This window comes from Electrophorus electricus, chromosome 18 (assembly GCF_013358815.1).
Source record: "Electrophorus electricus isolate fEleEle1 chromosome 18, fEleEle1.pri, whole genome shotgun sequence".
NCBI lineage: Eukaryota > Metazoa > Chordata > Actinopteri > Gymnotiformes > Gymnotidae > Electrophorus > Electrophorus electricus.
Window position 1 is genome coordinate 5,926,556 of NC_049552.1, and position 22,709 is coordinate 5,949,264.

Below are 22,709 nucleotides of genomic sequence, written 5' to 3' on the forward strand. Positions count from 1 at the left end.
GCCTTACTTAAGGTTACCTACCACAGAAGATTAATCGAAGTCTGGAAATTGATGTGGGTACCGCATTTAATTGCAATGAATGTTAACTTGCTTGACAAATCCGTCATAATTTTATAAGGTTTTGAATAAGCCCATATATTTTAATATTAGATTTCAACTCGTGCTCTTACAATTATTATAATTAACCTTTGTAGCTAGCTAATTATTTCTCCTAAGTTAGTTAGCTAAAGTCGGCGCCGTTATTTCGTCGTCGGTTTAACTGCTATTAGTTAGCTAAGCTAAGGTGGTTACTTCCATGTGTTGACGGCATTGTGCTTACGTTGCAACCATAGCAAGCTAAAAATAAACTAAATTTATAACTACATTTTACCATTTCCACAATTAGACGCCGGCACTAGCAGAATACCACAAGTGTCTTTTTTTTCTTTTTCTGGTAGTTGGTGTATTGGCTTTCAATTTACTTTAATACTAACTTGGTTAGCTAGGCTAACTTAGCCAAGCTACGTTGGTGACTGAGTTTAATTCGAATTCCCGCAATGTTTGAAATTATGTATGGAAAGCACCAAACATTGCATTTGATTGGATTATATACGTTCTTCCTTCTTTCAGATTTTGTATCTTACAAATTAGGCTACAACACATTCGTTACTGGGTACAGCATAAAATTGTAACGGGCCACTTGGTCCGGTTCAAGACTTCCGGTGAGAATCCAACTGTCATGGCAGTCGTGTGTCCACTCTTCGCTCTGTATGGCAAAGGCGTCTAGTTAGCCTTTGGGTGTCTTGTGCTGTCTGACCACTGCAGAGCTTGAGGGATGAGCAACAGCGGGCCGGCGTACCCTCTGGCGTCACTCTACGTGGGCGATCTGCACCCTGACGTCACGGAGGCCATGCTCTACCAGAAGTTCTCACCTGCTGGACCGATCATGTCTATTCGTGTGTGCCGAGACATCATCACCCGCAGGTCCCTCGGCTATGCTTACATCAACTTCCAGCAGCCTGCCGACGGTGAGGGCTCGCGTCTCCTCCTCGCTTTCTTACTGAGGTTTTGCGCTCTTCGCCGCCCCTCAGCCGTGCTTCGTTGAGGGCGAAGTGTGGTAATGTAGTGGTGTTGCTTCACCCTGAGGGTGATTTTATGAGGCCGCATTATTTCCTGCAGTTGTTCAGCCTGGTTACTCTGTGTGTGATTTTTCACCGTATTCGACTTTGCTTCTCGTGTGCCACAGCGGAATGTGCACTGGACACGATGAACTATGAGGTCATAAAGGGTCGTCCAATCAGGATCATGTGGTCACAGCGAGACCCTTGTCTGAGAAAGTCTGGAGTAGGGAACATCTTTATCAAGAACATGGACGAGTCCATTGACAACAAGGCGCTTTATGACACTTTTTCTGCCTTTGGAAACATTCTTTCATGTAAGGTAAGTAGGGCTGCACGAGATATTGTTCATTGTCGTTGCAGTTTTGGCCTTTGCAATATTGATATTGCAGTACACAAATTTATTTTAACAGAACACTTTTGTTTTTGTATGCCTTGAGTAGTCTGCGCAGTCTCGGATGTTCCAGCCCTGTGGTGTTTTTGTTTTGCTGAATAAAGGCATTTATATACTCATTATTTTTGATTTAATCCAATGCAGGCCTGTCAATTTGCAAAGACATTGTCCTGATGTTTTCTTTCTCAGGTAGTATGTGATGAGAATGGCTCGAAAGGCTATGGGTTTGTGCACTTTGAGACGCAGGAGGCAGCTAACCGAGCCATTGAAACCATGAACGGCATGCTCCTCAACGATCGCAAAGTGTACGTGTCGAACCCTTGATGCTCCCTACAGCACATCTGCCATACATTCTGGTTTGAGATATTGGTTCTCAACGCAACAGGTTGAGGCCAATATCTGTACTTGCCACAGAGTCCATGCCATAAGCCCCCCTGACCTGGCTGCAGGGTTGTTGGTTTGTAGTGATGTGTTTTGAGGTGTGATCCTTGTGTGGCTTCTTTTGACGTGCATTGTATGAAAGAGACAACAGTCGAATGATGAAAGGAAATCCTCCTCCACCCTGGTATCGAAATGTAAAGAATTGGAAAGAAATGCAGGCCCACTGTCTCCTGGGGGTGGGGGTGGGATTCAGCTGTCCACATCTAGGTCTCTGCACTTGAGGGCTGGTTGATGTGGGACTTGAGCTGAAATAGCTGTGTCTCACTCGCCATCCGTGTGGGAGCTCATGCAGGCTTGTGCGGTGAGGGCTGGATTGGCAAGAAGAAAGGGGTCCGTTGGCCCTCGTCTCTAGTGCTGCAGTCTCATACTACAGGCTGCCTGGGTGACTTCCTACAGTCCAATCTCGATTTTAAAGTTTTGTGAGCCGTTGCTGATGAACATTAGTTGTGAGCTTTGGTGTGACGTCCTCGTTTAGTTTCCTACTCCTGTATCTCTTTTGCCTCTCGATGAACAGCTTTGTTGGCCATTTTAAATCTCGCAAAGAGCGAGAGGCAGAATTTGGCGCCAAGGCCATGGAGTTTACCAACGTTTACATCAAGAACTTTGGGGAGGACTTGGATAATGAGAAACTGCGGGGTATCTTCTCGGAATACGGTAAGACAATCCCGGCTCTGCCTCCATTTCAAAGCGGTAGAGGCCACGTGGCAGTCATGAATCCTGTGGCCGTTTTCTCCAACGCGGGCTGATGCAGTCACATTCTGTGGTCACTTTCGCTATGACTCATGATTGACAGGGAAGACGTTGAGCGTGCGAGTGATGACGGATGACAAGGGGCATTCCCGTGGCTTCGGCTTTGTGAACTTTGAAAACCACGAGGATGCGCAGAAAGTAAGCGGCGGCAGCGAGCGCAGCTCTGGCTGAGCACCCCCGGAATCCGAAATATCTTAAATGTGCATCTGGGTTGCAGGCTGTAGTGGAGATGAATGGACGGGAGCTGAACGGCAGGATTCTGTACGTGGGCAGGGCTCAGAAGAGGGTGGAGCGGCAGTCAGAACTCAAGCGCAAGTTTGAGCAGATCAAGCAGGAGCGCCTGAACCGCTACCAGGTAAACGCTCAGCAAGACTGCTGAGACGGGTCCCTCTGTCGTTTGTCTGAAATGGTTCAGATTTTTGTGTCTAAATTTGAGTTTTTCTGGGTGTTAAAATGCGTTTGAGTGCAGGGTGTGAATCTATATGTAAAGAATCTAGACGACGGCATTGATGATGACAAGCTAAGGAAAGAGTTTGCTCCATATGGAACCATAACCAGCGCTAAGGTAACTGAATGAATCGTAGTTAACAATCTTGGGACAAGACCTTCCAATACAATCAAATTATTCAGGCTTCAAAGACTAATTTCAATGTTGGATTTCCGCATTTAACATTGAAATTAAGCCGTCGGGCTTTCTGGGCAGGTGATGACGGACGGAGGTCACAGTAAGGGTTTTGGCTTCGTGTGCTTCTCCTCTCCCGAGGAGGCCACCAAAGCGGTGACGGAGATGAACGGGCGTATCGTCAGCACCAAGCCGCTGTACGTGGCCCTGGCGCAGCGGAAGGAAGAGCGCAAGGCTATGCTCACCAGCCAGTACATGCAGAGGCTGGCCAGCGTCCGCACCGTCCACGGCCCTGCCTTGCCTGCCTACCCGCACAACTCTGGTTACTACATGCCCTCCATGCCACAGGTGAGTGGGTGTGGCGGTGGTCTTCTCAGCACGCGTGCACCTGATCACGATTAGTTATGTCTTTGTTGTCGTGCGTTACAGCCTCAGGGACGCGCCTTCTACAACACCGTGCCAAACCTGCGACCTCCGCCACGTTTTGCAGTACAAGCTCCCAGACCCCAGGGTAGGAGGAAGCACTCGGTCAACACTGAAGCACTGTCTAATGGAGCAGCCGCACGATGCGGTGAAGTGGAAATGCACAGAAAATATTCAGCTTGTTTCAGAATGTGGTAACAGCTGTGTGCTCTCCCTGTTCAATATGAAACCAGCTAGCTGGCGGATATGAAAGTAGCTACGTAACGGTCTTCAGTACTCCCGAAGTGAGAAGCTTTTGTTGTCAGTTGACTCATGCAGATAGCAAACAGTGAACCAGAAACCTGGTTAAGGTGATTCTGTTCTGTATTCCAGTTTCTCCAACCATCTAGCTTGTATGTTTTGAATTCCTTGGAAGCAGAATCAGTGTTTAACCTGGTTTCTGTAACCAAGGTACGAGGGTGACATGTAAACCGGACTTTCCAGATCCACTCTCCCCTGACATTCATAGAAACGCCAACATGGCTCGGGCGCCCTAATGCTTGTTTTGTGCTTGGCTGTGTCAGCTCCGTACTCCGCTCATATAGTGAGGTCGGCGATGCCACGCAGGGCCTCCACCCCCATCAGCACTGTGCGTCAGGCCTCCACCCAGGCTCCGGGCATCATCACCACCCAGAGAATGGGTAAGAAAGTGGGGGGGGGGGGAGATTCTTAAAGGCATGGTTTGATGGTGCCCTTTTGAGTTATTTTCAGACATTCTCACTTCAAGTGGCTAATTTTAACAACCGGTATCTTGGCACATGCACTGCTCCAATGAGCACATTGATTCTCAGAATGGCAGCTTGGATCTCTGGCTCTGTGGTCATCTTTCAGAGTGCCAATGATTTTTGGCCCCTTGTTTTCAGAATTCAGAAGGTCTGTGTCTCTACTTCAAATGATGCGTATGCTTTTAATTACCTGAGGTGGGCTGGTCCACTGAATTTGCATTTCTATTTACAATTTTGACAAAGATGAGGTGACCCAACTATTTGCTGGTGCCTGGCATATAAATCACTGAACTTTCACACGAGTTTATTTTTATTTATTTATTTTTTTTCTCCCCTTTCCTTTTTTCCCCAGACAAAGGGCTGCTTGCTTTGTGAGTTCTGTGTGTGTGAGCTGTCCACTCCCTGCACCACGAGTGAGGTTTACCAACTGGTTCATTTTGTCACATCATTGTTTCAACTCGTCACTTTGCTTTTCAAGCGTGGTGGGGAAAGGATTGTGGTACATTTCATGTAGGCTAATCATGTTCTCACTTCTGTGCTTCAGTATATGTCTAATAAAACCATACTTTCGTATGACTAGAGATGGGTTACTGTTGTACTCTCTCTACTAGGGTGAGGGTGTCAAAAAAACAAAAAAAAAACAAACAAACCAAAACCGTCTCATGCTGGCTCATTTCCACAAGAAGCCCTTGTCCTACAAGTCCTCTAGATTCACTGCCTTCCTTTTGATGAAGGGGTCTTGAATATCTCCATCCTTCCGCCTCCCTAGTCTGCAGACCCCTGTTAGATTCCCTGAGAGAGGAGTTGTCGATGTTTTCTTACCCATGATGCTTTTACCTTGACCAGACTTGCTTAATGATGTCAATTTTGCAACCTGAGCTGTCGTGCGCGTGTGTGTGTGTGTGTATGTATGTATGTATGTATGTATGCATGCATGTAAGCATCTGCTGCTATTTCGTATGGAGGCTGTTATGGGTGAAATTGGTAACATTTGCGCACACACACTACTTGCGCATACCTATAAAATCTTTTCACGCAAATGGCCTACTACTTAGATTTGTGTATGATGGCTTGCACTTGCTCATTCATTCACTGGTGCGTAAACATGGAGCTATGCTTGTGTATAAACCAATTTTCAGTGTGCCAGGAAGTCATTTCATTGTAAGAGGGAGGCAGATATTTAACATCTGTCCAATATGCTCATAGATATAAGGTGAAGAGAGGTTTCTACAAAAAAAAAAAGTGTGCAATTTTGACCTATTGAAGATCAAAGAATCTAAGGAAGGAATAATCCACCATTTTGTACAACTTAGTGGCGATCAGGAGTGCTAGTTCAACAGGAGATCATATTAGACTTTTGGAATTAAACATTCCATAGATCAACACAGACAACATATTGGTGTCCCACCACTAGTTTATGTTCAAACGTTCCAGCGTTAATTGAATTAGAAATAAGATTACTCTCTGTAGACCTGCTGGCAGCAACATAGTGGTCATACCTTAGCTTCTCAGTATCCTCCACTTGGCCTACAGTATGTGAATAAATATTCAGAAGGCATATCTTGTGACTTATTAGAATGCACTTCCAATGTCAATGACATTCCTTCTGAATATTTACCAAGAGAACGTAGCAGATAATCTTATTGTTTCTAATAACTCTCAATCTTTAATTTTCAAATTTCCATAACTGATTAGATTTTATACCATAAGCACATATAGCTTGTTTACAAAGAAACGTAAGTCTGCTCTACACCTTACTTTCATGAGCGAGCAATATACATGTTGACTATCTGCTTTCCTGTTGTGGGGGAAATGATTACCGGGCACAATGAAAATGTTTACACACATGCGGCCACGCAGACATCTGTAGGCAGTTAAACTCTATTTATGCACCAGTGAACGAATGACTGCACGTGCAAGTATGTTTTGCGCAAATGGAAGTAGTAGGCTATTTGTGAAAATGTTTCATGTGTGTGTGTGTGCGCAAGTGTTTGACAGATTTCGCCCACTAAATGGACCCTCATAATTCTCTTTGAAGCACCCTTGCCCTCTCTGTTCCTGTTAAATGACCATTTAACTCAAAGCAGTCAACAGGACTGGGCTAAGACTGAAAATTCAGCTGAGCCTTGCAAATCTCTGATCCCTCACATTACTGCCAAGTAATGTGCTCTGCATATGTCTCTGCATCTTGGTCAAGGGGAACCATTATGTTGTTGATGGAATATTTTTGGTAAATAAAGTCTCTGTCTGTCCATTCAGCACACATTGGGACGCAAACAGCAGGTGGGCGAACGGTGGGAGGGGCTATGATGAGAGGAGCCAATCAGTACAAATACTCGACTGGTGTCCGGAACGTGCAGCAGGTGATCAGCATACCAGCCGCCGTCGCACAGCAGGTAATACAAAAATATACAGGGCCCCTGGGGTTGATCAACAGGGGATTTGGCGGTGTGGTGCTCCAGTGCACTGTGGAGCTGTTGGCGCACCAAGTACTGCACTGCATGAAGAAGCTTGAATTTTTCAGTCTTGGATGTTCCAAAGGGGGCTTGTATTTGTAGATGGTGCCTGCTCCAGTTATTGAGCCTGCAGTTCACATTAAAGGTCAGGAGCCCCTCACACCGTCTATGCTTGCTGCTGCACCCCTTTTGGAGCAGAAACAACTTCTGGGTAAGACGCATGCACATGTGCCCGCGTACGTATTCTCCAAATACCTGCCGGGGGGGGGGGTCCTTCATTTGTGTGTCTGTGTCTACAGGTGAGCGCCTCTATCCACTGATCCAGGCCCTTCATCCTAATCTCGCTGGGAAGATCACGGGCATGTTGCTGGAGATTGACAACTCTGAACTGCTGCACATGCTGGAGTCCCCGGAGTCCCTGCACGCTAAGGTGGGCCCACACGCCGCACCGCTCTCCATCCCCAGAGTGGCCGCGGAACGTGCGACGCCCCTGCGCTGCTGCAAACGCCAACCTGTGTTGTCTTCAGGTTGAGGAGGCAGTGGCTGTTCTCCAGGCTCACCAAGCCAAAGAAACGTCACCTAAGAAATGAAGAGGCCTTCAGGCAGGTAAAACGCCAGATGTTCCCTGAAACCCCCTGTGTACCCGTACGTATACGCACACGTCAGGTGGCGTAGCTGTTACAGAGGTCACCATGTTGGCTGGTTCAGTAGATTTGGCAACTGTAGCTCAAGTGATTTAACGGGGGAGTTTGGCTTTAGCTCCACCACGGTCGGAGGTAGCCCTTGACCTAAGGAAACTTCAGCCCTGTTCCTACAGAGAACATAAGCCAGCTAATTACTTTTATCCAGTTTCAGAGGACTTCAAATCAGAGATGCAATTGAGATGTAGAGTTAAAGGGATGAAGAGGAAATGTAATGCAAGTTTTAGCTGTTGGTAGTAGAACCAGCAAATCAATGCCTTTAGTTAACAGGGTGGCTTTATATGCGAGCATTATGCAGATAGTGATCCACTCTATTCCTAGTTTGTATGACCTTTAACCCCCCCCCCCCCCCCTCTTATTTGTTCACTGCAGGCAGGAGATCCGTGGGTTTGCCAAAGGGGAGAGACTGGGTGGGGAAGGAAAGGGGAGTAGATTATGATGGTGGAAGAGCACTTTAAAATCAGTGGTACTTTATTGAAATAGCTCAATTGTTGTTCACAGTGTTATGTTTTGCTTTTGTTTATAAAAAATTATAAAAAGGAAAAAAACCGAGAGGGGGAGGGGGGAGGGGAACAAACAAACAAAAAAAAACCTCTGTTGTGCATTAAAAATATTTTGGCTTACCCATACACCTGTTGCAGCCTTGTTGATTACATCGACATTTTCAGTGGTCTAAATGTGGCTTAGATTTGTTATGCAATCGCGTGTGTGTGTGTGTGTGTGTGTGTGTGTGTGTGTGTGTGTGTGTGTGTGTGTGTGTGTTTTCTGCTTATCTGAGTAAATGCTAGACAGAATGATTGATTATTGCCAAAAGTAAGACCAGGTGGTAACATACACGTGTGTATGTCTGTGTGCATGCATACGGGTGTGTTTGGAAGAGGGGGCAAGGTGTGCGGCTCTTTTTTTTTTATATATTTTGTTTGACTGTAACCTGTCATCAGTGTGTTGCCTGGATCCTTGATGTAAGTCATGCATTATTTTTCAGCCCTGGTTTATAGCATGGGGCTGTATGGGTTAACTGCCTTTCATTTTGTTAGCTGATTCAGTTGAATAGACATTTCACTAGTTTGTTTTCAAAGATTACAACAATGAATCTGTACTTTAGTCACTGACAGCCTACATTTTTAATACAAGTATCATTTAGGTCCGAGTTGTGCATAGTCAGCCCAGTTTTAGGGTACATGGCAGCAGACCCAAAGTGAATGGTCACTAGGTCTGCCTGTGGTACTACAGTGCATTAGAGCTCTGTTAGCATGTATAATTGAAAAATTAGAGGTGTTGCCAGCACTTCAGGTTTTCACCGTACATCAAATGGATACCCAAGTTTGTAGAATGAACTTTTTGCTTTTCTTCTATGATTTTAAGCTTGTAGATTTTGTAGCTTTCTTGTTTCAGATGGTTGCTGCTAATTTTATTTAAATCCAAATGAAGAATACATTTTTTTTCATCTATTTATTAAAACAGAAAAAGCCATAGGTAAAAGGTAAACCAACACAGAAAATGCAGGCAAAACCAGAAAAGGAGGAGTACACACATTCCAGCCACGTTAATGCGATGCCCCTGACTTTGCTGTGTAATGCAGCTCTCCTTCTGGTCTTCTGTTCTGGCTGCTGTGTACATTTTTACACATCCACAGTCTAAGGAATCAGAATATATGGGTAACGTGCATGGAGGAACTTGATTGCTGAGATGAAATCTACCTCTGTTTTGGATTTCAAGAAGTACGATTATGGGCTTAATCCAATTGAAGAAACCAGAGTACACTGTTTACGTGAGCACTTGAGTCATCGGATAACTGTAGAAATCTGATAGTGATTGGATTATTGACTGCATGTGAAAGTAATCCCAAATCTAAAACATTCACTCCTTTTCAATTAGAGGCTTCCCCAAAACCAGTATGTGATCCTGTGCCTAACAGCCTTCAGCATTTAAGAATCTTCTATATGAATCATATGCACAAAAGACTTTAAGGTCTAGAGCAACCAAAACTGCTGAAGATGTATTTTATCTCCTGGATTGCCTCTGTTTTTAGGTTAACTTTCCCTTCAAATGAATCTGCATGCATAAATGTAAAAGGATTTAAATATCACTTGTCTCCTACACTACACTATGTATATTGCTTTTTTTTCTGTCTTTGGTGGAAAAGCAGTAGGATTACTCACATAACGGAACACCGTACAACTCGTTCATCTATGACCATGACCCTTGCTATACCAGAGATCCTCCTTGGTAGGGGGTGTACAAATTGATGCCTTTAAAGTACCACAATCCAGTTTTTAAGAGAAAAGTTAATGTCGGCTTGTGGTTGGTTGGTTTTTTGTTTTTTTCTTTTTGGATCATTGTTTAAGCAATATTTATGCTTTTCCTCACTCTAATGCTTTTTGTCAGCCAGTTTCTGTGACCACTGTGTGGCTCGGATTTGGTTTCTGGGGTTTTTTTTGTTGTTTTTTTAAAATTGTTTTTATTTTGTTTTTTTATGTAATCTGCAGAGACCATAACACAATTGCCATTTTAAAGTTAAATTAAGCATTTTTCTTGCACTTTTAAGAACTTTTTATTCTTGAGCACTGTCCCAGTGCTCTATGCTAAATGTTTAGAATTCTATTCACAGGTACAAACATTCTAAAACTATTATAGTTCTGCAGACTAACTTTTGTTACATTGAGCATACAATTGTATTACTAATTACATATGTCCATAGGTATAAAATCTTAATTTATTAGATACTAAGATTACCTATTTGTTACTACTTGCATCTATTTACTGGAGTATTTTCTCCATAATGTGCTATTTCACAGTGAGTAGATTTATACCTTACATGAACGTCCACTTTATGAGAACTGAGACACCACATTGATAACCCAATATTAACAATGCCAGTCAGCATAACTTGGTATCTTTTTGCTCTTGACAAAGCAAGAGATTAGCTTGAATTTGCATGTTCCATTTGCCTTGGGCAGGTAAGTGGGGCAGATGTTGGCCAGGTGCTCCTTGCTCTGGCCTACAGGTAGATAGTGGTGGCTTTGCGCAGACAGAGCAGAGCCTTGGGGGACACATCATGGGGGCTGATCTTGTTGGCCTCCAGTCGCAGGACCCGCAGGTTGGAGTAGTTGGCCATGTCCACTACCCGGCAGAAACTGCTGACTGAAAACTCTGGGTGGGGAAAACACGACAGCAAACCCAGTTGTCAGTGTGTGCAAGTATCCAAATGGACTTGACTTAGACATGGCATATATGATGCCACCTTTTGGTTGGTAAGGTTGAAGCACTGACTTGGAGAGCAACTGGACTATTGTGAAAGTATTCATGTGTGTGTGCTCTGGCTAGCCACACTACATCTCTGAAAAACCTCTTACCATAAAGTGGGTTTTTTTTGGGGGGGGGGTAGGGGAGATATTAAAGTTTAACCTTTAAACTGAAGTCAAGGAAGATTATGCACAGATCTAGAAGGCATATATATAAAAATATACATTTCTTTCCACTCTGTTTTGTCAACCTGGTTTTTAGTTATGTTTCTGCATTCTATTGACATGAATCAGATTTGGGTTCTTCTCTTTGTACCAATTGAAGACTGAACTCTATTAGGCAGTAGATGCTGTAATAACATCAAGAAATCCAGCTGCTGTGGTAAAATACATTTTATAGACTCAGTGTGGCTTTGGAAGGCAGCATGCCTGTGATGTGATGCAATGCAGTTCCTACTGAACATCTCCTCTGAGGCCTCTGCACATTAACTTTTCCTTAATGTAGGTTTATTACCGCTTCAACATACCTTGTAAGTGTCTGACCAACAAATTACATGTGAAGGTAAAATCAAGGTTTTTAATGTCTTGATGGAAATAATCACTTTGAGTCCATTTATGACCAACATTAATTTTCTTTCAGTCTTGAAATAAACATGCTTTGGTTTTGACTGTCTACCATATCTGGTTTTGCCAGAGTTTATGTGAATGCCTTAAGCGAAAGGACCCCCTGCTCGACCAAGAAAGATGGCATGAGGGTGGCATGACTTGGAGTCTGCCGAAAGAACCTGGTTAGCGGCACGAGCCGACACAGGGGCGGTCGTACCTTTGATGCGGTTGGCTTGGAGGTAGAGGTTTTGAAGGCGTGTGCTCATGGTAGGAATCTTCTCCAGCCTGTTGTGCGACAGGTCCAGCTCCAGCAGCGTGGTGACATTGAACGTGTCCGGGGGGATGCCGTCGTCCGTGAGGTGATTGTGTGCCAGGCGCACGAAGCGCAGCTCGGGTCGTTCCCTCAGGAAGCCAGCGGGCAGCATGGAGATGAGGTTGTGCTCCAGGTACAGCTGGCTCAGCCGCGGGGGCAGGTTCTCAGGCACCTTCGTCAGCCGGTTGCCGCGCAGGTCCAGGATGGTGAGCGACTGCAAGGGCTCAAGGGCGCTGCCCAGGTCCTCAATGGTGTTGGTGTGGAGACGCAGCTCTGCCAGGCGATCTAAGCCTCGCAGGGCGGTGGCTGATACGGAAGAGATGGCGTTGTGGTTGGCACGCAGGTCCCTCAGTGAGCGAGGGAGTCCCGTGGGGAGGCGCTCCAGCTGGTTGTGGTGGAGGAACAGGCGCTCCAGCTTGGGCAGTTTGGCGAAGATCTTGTCGCTGATCTGATCCGAGCAGAGCTGGTTCATGTGGAGAATGATCCACACCAGGCCGGTGGCGTTGTCGAAGACGCCGTCTGTGATGCCCCTGATGCGGTTGTTCTGCAGGTACACGTACTTCATCCGAGAGGGCACGAAGGGTACGTGCTGGAGGTTGCGGCTGTGGCAGTACATGGCGTAGGGGTAGGTGGAGGGGCAGTCGCACTCCAGGGGGCACTCCACCTCCACCAGCTCATTTTCTGCCTCGGCGGAAATGTAGTGGTTGCCATGGTTTTGAGTGTAGCTGCCGCCATTGGCCCGGTTGCGCAGGTAGTTGAGCCAGGTCAGGGCGTCGGTCTGTTGTGTGACGGACAAGTCAACAAGCCCCACCCACAGTAGCAACACAATCCAGCCACACATGGCTCCTGAGAAAATGGATGGATAACAAGGTTGTGGAGCAAGTTCAACACAGACTTTGTCCATGCTTACAATCATACACAAATTATAGACGGCAAATGGCACCACAGCAACACACTGGGGCCAGGAGACAACTGGGCAGCTCATTGATCAATTAATTATTGTACCCTCAAAGGAGGGATTACATATAACAAAGGCTGGCATTCCTACATCTTTCACCTAAAATAAAAATAACCTAATTCACCTCTGTGACATCCTGCATTTTAACTTCATAGTAGGTTTCTATCTCACCAGTTCTCACAAGTCTGAGTAGCGCTCCTCCCATTGAAAAATCAACAGCCCAAGCTGTCACAGTTTTATGCAAATCTCTGCATGTCTGGGCAAGTAGAGTAAAATCTGAATCCCATTTTCATATTGGAGAAGGGCATTAATGTCTTCCTAGCAAGAACATTGAACTTCGTCACAGATGGAGTCTGTCTAAGGACCTGACCACTCCATTAGCTATATTCAAGAAACGTGTGTAATCAAGATCTGTTGATTACAGATTTACACCTTGGAAAGTATGTAATTTGTTAAAATAGTAGGTTGTTATTTTGACTTCAGAATTACCCTGGGTTCAGAGTAAACAAGTTGAGCTCTCAAATGTGAACTCCCAAAAGTTTTTCTCATTGTGTCAAATAAGTGTCACCTGCTAATATCAGAATAATATCATAATCAAAAATATAGAAACATGTTTTAGCATCTATATAGTTGCATCTTTAAAACCATTATAGGGGTAGGCAAATTTTGCCTTATGCTCATAACAAAAAATCACTGATTCTAATTACTAGTTGAAAATGAGAGTTTAAAATGCATACAAACCCCTCCCCCCCAACTTTTTGCTGCTGAATATCATTTAAGAGCTGTGCATATACATAAGCAATCACATTTTCAAATAACAAATTTACCATGAACCAAATGTATATTTAAAAAAACTTAGCATTGAAGAACAGTATGAGTGAGCTGTGCCTACCTGTCGTGGGGTTTTCTCCCTTACCTTCGTCTCCTTTGAATCCGGCAAAAACTGAAGGCGGACAGATTCAGAGGGAAAGATGGTGAGAGGTGGAGAATATGAGCCAAGAGTGGGGGACCATGTTGGGGAGGTTTGCAAAAGTGCCCTGTTCCAGCTACACGCCCGAACAGACAATTAGCCGGTGTTGTACATTGTTCTCACACACACACACACACACACACAAGCACACATCTAAAGACATATACCGTATTGGGGGTTACTCCTATTCAGTCTTGCAGTGTTTGCATGTAATGCCAGTTACTCATGCTGTTTGTAGGAAACAAACCACCAACTTTTACATGAATGCACCTCAGACCATAATAGCAATCGAACTGAATTTCCTGCACATAAACCCAAAGAACCTGGTTTGTGTTCTAAAGCATACAGATATGAATGCCATTCATCTGAAAGCAACATCTGCTCTTTAACAGCTTTTTCCACTCTGTCATGAGTGAAACCCATGTATTATCATTAGCCCTGTGTGTGTGTGTGTTTGAGGCATCTGGGCAGGCACTGAGATGCGTGATGCTGCTGTATGTTCATAGCCATGTGTGGTTTCAATTTTGTCCACATCCAGTTTCAGCAGCAGTTCCACGAAGCTCCAGAGCCCATTACAGTAATGACGCGTCCTTCACGGACTGCTACAGACTCCCCCAGACTTTACTGTCTGTCTCCTTTGCATGTTCTCTGGCCAGACTTTAGTCACACTCTCTCTGTTTTCTCGGTTTTGAGTTTGGTCAAGCTTGGCTCACTTCTAGTGTAAGTCAGTGATGTAAGCTCCTTCCTCCAGGCCGCCCCACTCCTTTCTCACTCTCTCGTTCACACAATTGCGTGTTCCTGGCAATTCTATAGCAAGGAATGAAAATTGCTGTCTTTTAAGCTGTTTGCCTTTTGCATTGAAAGTAGAACACTGATCATTATGTCCCGTAGGGTGCAGCAGTTTTTCTCTAATAGATCGCAGACTACCTGTCAAGGAACCCAACAGCGCAGAAACCCCACAAAACCCAGCAGGCCCCAGTCTTTGCACTGAGCCAGAGGCTCTGTTTCTCCTCATTTACATTCAAAGATTATTTTACAATAAGGTACTCCTTCAAGCATTATAAAAGACTGATATGTTCCTAATGGCATCGAGACCAAGGGGCATCGATACAAATACACAGCCAAAAAGTCATTGCTGATCATGGTATGAGATGTGACTTGCTTTTAGGCTCAAGTACGTGATCACTTCATTATAAATGGATGCCGACCTGTCTTGTTCTCTAGCTTTTTGTGCCATGTTTGTCGAGGGCTTTTTCATGAAATCCCTAACTTTAAAAAAAAAAAAAAAAAAAAAAGGCTGGTGGTGCTTGGATGTATGTGTGTAGGTTTAGTTAGATATATTGTGTATTCATACATATGTTCATGTATTCCAAAACTATGTTTACATGTGCATTTCAAATTATAATTGTATATTAAAAGCATCCAGCTCACCTGCCTTTCGGACAGAACCACGTCAAGTCAGTTGACGTCACAGAGTGGATTACAACTCAGAACTGGACGAAATGTACGGCAGCATAGTCGCTATAGCTATAAGTTAGGGCTGCCTAATAAAATGATCCCTCTGCATACTGTAATTTCATGTAGTAATGTGATTTACTTGTGAATGTAAGAAAGTGCATTGGGGACCTTTTTAAATGGTTCAGTTTATGCGTTATGACTTAAAAAACTTAGATTTGTCAGCTCTGTGGCATGTTGTAGCAGGAATGAGAACAATGTATCTCTAACAGCCCTTAACCTGTCATTAAACTCATTGAAGGATTGCGTTGTTTCTTGGATTGAAAGGATTTAATTCTGAGTTCTAGGTCTGCTGCACTAGTTTGGCGGATAAATGTTGTCTGCTTTTCTTCCTAATGTGCTAAATGCTTTGTAAGTGCTTCCTTATGTTTTTGGGTGCTCTCGCTCTCTCTCGCTCTCTGAGCAGGGGGTGTGGTGGAGTTCCACTCTTACATTTAGTGAATGATCACCCATGCCACACTTCCAGAGCCTTTCACTGCATGTTACAACAGCACAGATGCTGGTACTGTACAGCAAACTTGGTAAAATCTATAAAGAAACATGATTATTTACAGAGGCATTTCAAAGCTGTGGTATAGTTTTCTAAGTCGTAGCATTTCAGTCCCCCGAATTGAAATCACACCGACAGCTGCAAACACTGGCAGACCACCTCTTCTTTATTCATAAAGAGAACCAAGAGCCAAGGGTGTGTGTTGCTGCAGCTGAGCTTGTCCTAGGCTTTGTATGTGTGGTGCATAAAACAGAAGGCATTTGTAACAAGTGAAAAGAATAATAAAAATATTAATTAAAAAAAACTTGGATGCTGGTTGCATTCTTTAAGGGATGTGTAAAAGTTCCTCTGGGTGTACTGTACTGTATGTGTGTGAGAGAGACAGTAAGAGGGGGTCCTTTTGTTTATGATAATCCTGCAGCCTCTGGTTTTTCAGCTCTTTTCATCCTTCTTTTCTTAAGAAGTGGATTGGACGAGTCTGCGATAGTCTTGATTTTTACTTGCTCGTAGTCCACTCTCATAGTTGCCAAGGCATTCGTCATCTCTTCCTGCGTACATCAAGAAAGGACCCATCACAACTGAACATATATCTCAGCGGAGACACAAATACCTAAATTACTGTCAATGACAGCCCTGCCCACAGTACCTGATTCGCTCCTATCAAAATGAAGTATACAAAGTGGTTACAGGGGGTGGGTATCATAAAATTGCTGCAGACCTTGACTTCTTCCCAAACGTGGCTTTCTTCATGCAGGACTTGGCTGGTGTGTAGAGGAGTCTGGGGTAGGTTCACTGACCACTACAAATACAGAGAATTTTAACAGAAAGGGGGATGCAACTTCTGTACCTCACCTGGTAGTGCAAGGTGAGCAACACCAAAGTTACACTGTTATACTGATAAACGTATGGAAGTCATTCTGGAGAAGCATGTCTGCCAAGCACTGTATAAATAAATCCAGGGGGGGAACAGGCATGTGCATTCACTGTCATCGTTTCAGGCATAATGGGGACATAATGGGGGCAGTCTTCTGTGTAGTGTGGTGTAACATCTGCCAGGACTCCTAACGCCTCTCGACATTAATATAACCAGTAACTCACGTTGATCCAGGGATGGCTCATGAAGTCTGCGATAGTCATTCTCTCGGTGGGATCCGTTTTCAGCAGTTGGCGAATCAGGTGCTTTGCTATAAAATGAATAAAAATTGGACTACTGAGCTACGTAACATTAACGGCCCAATCAGGGAATGAGGAAACGGTATCGTGACCTGATGGCTCCCGCTGAGTTTACGACCCAAAGGTACGTCGAGCCCGCTGCGGGACCTCCGCCCTAAACCCCACAGCTCGTTACTGTCGTCCTTTACCTTCCTCTGACACCTCAGACCACTCAGGGGCAGGAAACTCGTACTGGCCGTTCCGGATCCGTGTCTTCATCCCCGGGGACAACGTCAAGCTGCGGTTTGAATAGAAAGGGGGGTATCCACACAGGCTGGGGAAAGGAGAGCCAGCACGCGGATTACACCGAGACATGGAGGAGCAGCGGCCCAAACCAAAGCAATAATGGGACAAGCAATGGGACATTTGCACCTTACACTATATACATGATGACGCCCAAAGCCCACATGTCACAGGACTTGTCATATTTCTCTGGGCCAAGTACTTCCGGCGCTGGAATGAAAGGATGAACCATTAGAACAGATAAGAAATAGCAAAATTCACCAGTGATGTCATTGTTTCTGTATCATTAGAGGGAGAACTTCCATGTATAATAACCTGTCCGGTCCACATACTAGCCCGTTTTACTTTTGAACACGTGCAAATATTTCTCAATATATCTAATGCTGTGTTTTCGTTATTAAAAGCGAACAGACACTTTTCACAGCACAAGTCAGCATGCTGACTCACGCAAAGCAAAGATGATTGTAAATGAAAAACCAAAGTAGCAACACTAGTGGCTGGTGAGAGATGGGGGCGTGGCAATGTCTGCACAGTGCAGACATAGACTACTTCCGCATTGAAATAAAACAGCACAAGGCTGGAAGACTTTGAAGGTAATAGGGCTACACTGTAGCACATGAAATTTCAGTTCAGTATCTAAACCTGTGCCAGAAAATGTCGCGATTTTTTTAAATGGTTGTTATAGTAGACTAGATAATTTATTATAACTGGTTCCGTTTAAGATGACACCCCCTTACCCACATAGTAGGGAGTATAACACGGTGTGGCCAGGCAGCTATTAGCTGTGGTCTCTTTGGCAAAACCAAAATCTGTCAGCTTGAGTTGGGCATCAGGGTGCTTTGACGTGTAGAGCAAATTCTCCGGCTGAAAGACAGACAAAAATAATAACAGAATAATTGTGAAATAAAACATGTCTCGAGATGCCCACAGAAATCTGACAGTGCACAGAGCTTTACATAAGAGCCCCTGGCCTTACAAATGCTTCTTTTTAAATCCGTGATTGATTGACATTGCGCCAGAATACATCCAGTCTTCAGGTGTAAGATATGTACGTGATCTTGTGTTGGTTTCTGCACATAAATGCAACATTTATTCAGGCAACCAGATGTATCGCTGATCAGATATAGCATGATTGACGTGCAGCTATAGGAATAACAGCTATGTAATGCGATATACTCTGACTGCCATTGGGAATTCCCCTATGCAATACGATATACTCTGACGCTGGATGCTGGTGGCGCATATTGGGTATGCAGCTGTGTCAGACTGTTCATGTTGGTCCAGGTTAAGCTTGCAATGATGCTGCCCACCTTAACGTCCCTGTGTGCTATGTTACTGGAGTGCAGAAACTCAATGGCTTCTCCTATACTTTTCATAATAGCCAAGGCCTCTACAGAGGGGGAAAGGTTGGGAAAGAGGCAGAGAGAGAAGACGTACATTTTAAAACAACAATAAATAAATCTGTATATACTTCATAAAACAGAAATAAGTAGCCCTGATACTGAGTGCCCTGTCTGTAACTGAGCATTGTATTCTCTGTTTTTTACCACTTTCCTGTCAGTGCTGGAAAAAATATGTGTGGGTGTGCATGTTTTCTTGGGAGGAGGGGTACCTCTCTCAGTAAACGGCTGGTCCCGACGTGCCTGAATACGCTGGAAAAGCTCCCCCCCTTCCATACTGAGACCAAATGAGACAGAAAAAAAACAGTTATAACATTTCATACTGCATTTATAAAAATTAAATACAGTGATGATTGAGATGATAATAATACACCAGCAAGGTGTACTAAAATAGAACATTAAAGGTGCTCTCTGGGAATTTTACTATACATACATGCAGCTGACTGCACTATACACAACATATGTAGGTATAGTGCAGCTGACTAGTAGGTCCTACCATTCCATCACAAGGAGGAGACACTTCTTGCCCTGGTACAAGTTATCGAAGACATCTGCAATCTGCACGATCCGGGGGCAGATTGATACCCTGCAGTGAAGTTCCGCCTCCCGACGAGCCTTCAGACTGTCCTTCAACATCTGGGAGGAGGTTTTTTTTTTCCCCATTACTGGTTTAAATATGTTTAAAACCAACTCACTGTTAAGCACAGTGAGTCAAATAGAAATTGAACATTAAAGTTCAAATGGCATTTTGGTACCTTCTGGTGGGATATAAAATTTTTAAGGTTTTATGAAATATTTATTTTCAAAAGCTGCTCCCATATAATCCTTCCCCACAGACCAAAATGCAGCTTCTTGGATCTAATAAGTACATTTTTAGCCGATCCAAATACATCATTGTGATGCACTACCCATTAGTTAAAGACAAAGGAGATCAGAGCCATTCTTGGCCTTGGAGAAGTGGCAGACAGGCCAGTGATGTCAGAGAGGAGCTGAATCTGTTCCAGGAAATATCTGCTCTTTACCCAGTGCCAATTCATGTTACATTTAATGAGCTTAAGTATTTCATTTTCAAAATAATATGCACATCTGCAATGTATTTCTCACCCAGCATAGTCTAGAAATCAGCAAGGCTGCAATACTTGAGACCATGCAACACTTTCAGCCCTTTTAATGACAACTGGAACATTGTTTTGCCGTTTGCTATTGTTAATAAACAATAGGCATCTACTTGTGTGCTTGCCAAGGCTGTGCATGCACCCGGCAGCTCCGGCTACTGCCCATGCATGACTGCTTCCTAAAGCAATTTAAAGCTCAGTGTGTAAATGAATCAGATGAATCAGTGATGATTCAGTTGCTCAGTTCCTGCCTAATGGAGCTCAGTTATTTGTCATGTAATTCAGCTCCTGCGAACCACTGGCTGTGATTCAGCAACCACTGAAATGATTCAGTGCTTACTGCCTAGAATATTTGCTGAGCTGTAAGGTGTGGCTGGGAGTTGGGGGATGGGGGAACTTTCTGGTGTTGAAATGTTGAATGAAGTGGAAACATCGGTGGGGCAGTCGTGTTTTCTAGGGCTACACAGTGCTGTGTTAGAGGTCGTCTTAGCAGCTTAGATCGATACTCCATCTGCATGATAAAACTGCACCTTATCATCTACTGGGAAACCACGGGCTCATCTCAACAGGCAGACAGAAACTGAAATATGAAACTAACTCTCAGAATGAACAAAAGATTGTGTGTGTGTGTGTGTGTGTGTGTGTGTGTGTGTGTGTGTGTGTGTGTGTGTGTGTGTGTATGTATGTATGTATGTGCATGTTTGTGAGAGAACGTTCTTGAATTACTATTTTGATGATGAGAGATCAGATGTCTCCACATGTTGGTGCACATCAGATATTTTTAAAATCCAAAAACAGCTTTTATTTAAGCAACCCCCTCCCCCCCCCCCAAAAAAAAGAGAAAAAAAAATAATAAAAAAATTAAAAAAAATAAATATATATATATATATATATATATATATATATATATATATATATATATATATATATATATATATAATTAAATTTAAAAATGACAAAGGTTAAAATTAGGTGCAAGTATACCAATATTTAGCAACAGAATGAGGGCTACATGCCCACATAGTCAAACTAGATTGTGTGTGATCTGTGTCTGTGTGTGCGTTTGTGTGTGATCTGTGTATGAAATGCTGTGTCTTAAAACTGATTTTGAATGAGTTTGCAGTTGAAGATTAACCTCATCCCATGGCAAAAATAATATAATGACTGGGATCTTTCTAAATGAGATTCAAGTCAACTGTACTGACCACACTATATTAGACAGCACTAAGCCAAGTGCATACAACACAATCCTTTTCAGGAAATAGAAACCAAAATGCTTCTGTCATAGACTGGATTGTATCAGTCTTCAGTTTATGTTCAGAACAAAAATGAAATGTCATGGTAGCCTATATGTGTTTTGTTCCAGTACTGAGAGTTCAGTGGACTGTTCCTTAATAGAGCCTAGTCATCAATCTCAAATTAAATTAGTCATCAATCTCAAATGAAGAATTCCTAGTATATTTCCCAAGAGCATCCCTATCATAAAAATGAGCTTGTCCAAGGTTATAATGTGCGTTTGGTTGACACAGGAAGTATCCCTGCTAACTCTTCCTGTCGACCTGTCAGTGTCAACTTTTAACCTCTAACCTTAAGTTTTGTTTGATTGCAATCAGAAAACACTTCTAAACATTCCCTTTCTTATACAACGTATTCAGGTAATGGTATAGCCAAACTAAATATACAATTTAGACAAAATATTTTATTTTTTTAGCCCATTTATTAAAATAAAATAAAATAAATAATAAAAACGCTATATGTATTTATTTTGTATGCATGCTTTTTCAAGACTTAAGGTATTTTTATAAAAGTCACTACAATTTCGAGCCGTTTTCCGAAATACTAAACTGAAAACGTGGATTTGGAAAATGGTTTCGGTTAGACAGAGGAGAATGGAAAACGACAATGTTATAACACATAACAAAATGCCATTCACACTGCGGTTACCTTCAAGGCGTACTTCTCTCCGGTGCGCTTCTGAAATATCTCAAACACCTTTCCATTGAAGCCTACCCCAAGGACCTGTCCGGAGAGCTTATACTCCTCTGTTACCACATTCTTCTTTATTCTAACGATTCGAGACGATTTTAGAGAAGGGTTGGGGAGATTTTTCTGGTGCGGCTCTTCTTCTTCTTGTTCAGCGGCAGGCGCCGAATCAGTCTGATTCCGTGTGATCGGGAACATGGTAGGCGAATGTTCTCATACTTTCATCTCCACTACCGAGCTTCTTTAGGGATGCTTCGGATTTCGAGTTTATTCCGTTAGCTGGAGGCTGGGAGAGGATGCCACCAAACCGTCAGCGTTGCTTTTTTGGTCCGCACAAACGGGACTGTTGTAGTATGTCAGCATGTCAGAGTAGCTGCTAAACTGACCACATGTCGATCCTGTATGTAAGGCTTCAGACTGGTCAAAGTCGGCAGTGATAACCTTAGGGTCGAAAAAGAAAAGACTGAATTTATTGCATAACGATTCTCAGATACTCTTTTCCGACACGCCGTTCCTTGGATATTCTTAAAGTTTCCTCAAGCCATAGATTAAAAAGTAGGCTTTATTTTAGCGGCATAGACTTATTCTAATTATTTTGAAGTTAATATTGAAATTAACATCGAATGTTATTTCATCGGATCCTGTCAATCATAGCAACGATAAGATGAGGTCAACCAACAAGTAAATTACATGATGAAACTCCCTTTAAGCCCTTAAGCCTCGGAGTGTGAGATGTAAGCCTACACATTCATTTGTCTTACTTTTACCTACCTCGAATAGTAAATAAAATAATAACAAATATTATTTACTGCTATCCTTTTTATTTTATTTTTTACTTTGGCCAATATAATGGTGAGCTTAATTTAAGGGCAATCCTCTGAATAGCTTATATAAAAAAATCTAGGCCTATGGTTTCCAGAGTTTATTCAGTAATAAATTCGTAGAAAATGTATACGCACATAAATGACGGGTCGTAGGAACAACTATCAGAGTTGTTGGTGTTGGTGTTGG

The 22,709-nt window shown here is 43.3% G+C and overlaps 3 protein-coding genes across 5 annotated transcripts; 1 reads left to right on the top strand and 2 right to left on the bottom strand.

Annotated features, from left to right (window-relative positions):
* Positions 1 to 814: 814 nt before the first annotated feature.
* Positions 815 to 8,205, top strand: pabpc1l (poly(A) binding protein, cytoplasmic 1-like). Its single transcript, XM_027012230.2, has 15 exons — positions 815 to 1,007; positions 1,226 to 1,419; positions 1,681 to 1,796; positions 2,447 to 2,586; positions 2,726 to 2,820; positions 2,900 to 3,037; positions 3,152 to 3,247; positions 3,386 to 3,652; positions 3,734 to 3,815; positions 4,291 to 4,407; positions 6,751 to 6,887; positions 7,050 to 7,158; positions 7,247 to 7,377; positions 7,475 to 7,553; positions 8,021 to 8,205. The coding sequence occupies exons 1-14, from the start codon at positions 815 to 817 to the stop codon at positions 7,535 to 7,537; spliced, it is 1,878 nt and encodes a 625-aa protein (XP_026868031.2). The 3' UTR covers positions 7,538 to 7,553; positions 8,021 to 8,205.
* A 2,056-nt stretch (positions 8,206 to 10,261) lies between these two features.
* Positions 10,262 to 12,653, bottom strand: fmodb (fibromodulin b). The gene is made up of 2 exons (XM_027012248.2): positions 11,717 to 12,653; positions 10,262 to 10,801 (listed from the first exon to the last, which is right to left on the bottom strand). Exons 1-2 carry the CDS (start codon positions 12,651 to 12,653, stop codon positions 10,650 to 10,652), a joined length of 1,089 nt encoding a protein of 362 aa, XP_026868049.2. The 3' UTR covers positions 10,262 to 10,649.
* Positions 12,654 to 15,890: 3,237 nt separating this feature from the next.
* mapkapk2b (MAPK activated protein kinase 2b) lies at positions 15,891 to 22,270 on the bottom strand. 3 transcript variants are annotated; one of them, XM_027012239.2, is made up of 10 exons: positions 21,660 to 22,270; positions 19,097 to 19,236; positions 18,813 to 18,877; positions 18,511 to 18,590; positions 17,938 to 18,064; positions 17,335 to 17,410; positions 17,107 to 17,195; positions 16,844 to 16,929; positions 16,392 to 16,544; positions 15,891 to 16,293 (listed from the first exon to the last, which is right to left on the bottom strand). In XM_027012239.2, exons 1-10 carry the CDS (start codon positions 21,894 to 21,896, stop codon positions 16,150 to 16,152), a joined length of 1,197 nt encoding a protein of 398 aa, XP_026868040.2. In that variant the 5' UTR covers positions 21,897 to 22,270; the 3' UTR covers positions 15,891 to 16,149. The 3 variants fall into 3 exon arrangements, with proteins under 3 accessions (XP_026868040.2, XP_026868041.2, XP_026868039.2); XM_027012240.2 differs by having other exon boundaries at positions 16,464 to 16,544; positions 17,107 to 17,231; XM_027012238.2 differs by having other exon boundaries at positions 17,107 to 17,231.
* Between the last annotated feature and the right edge of the window lie 439 nt (positions 22,271 to 22,709).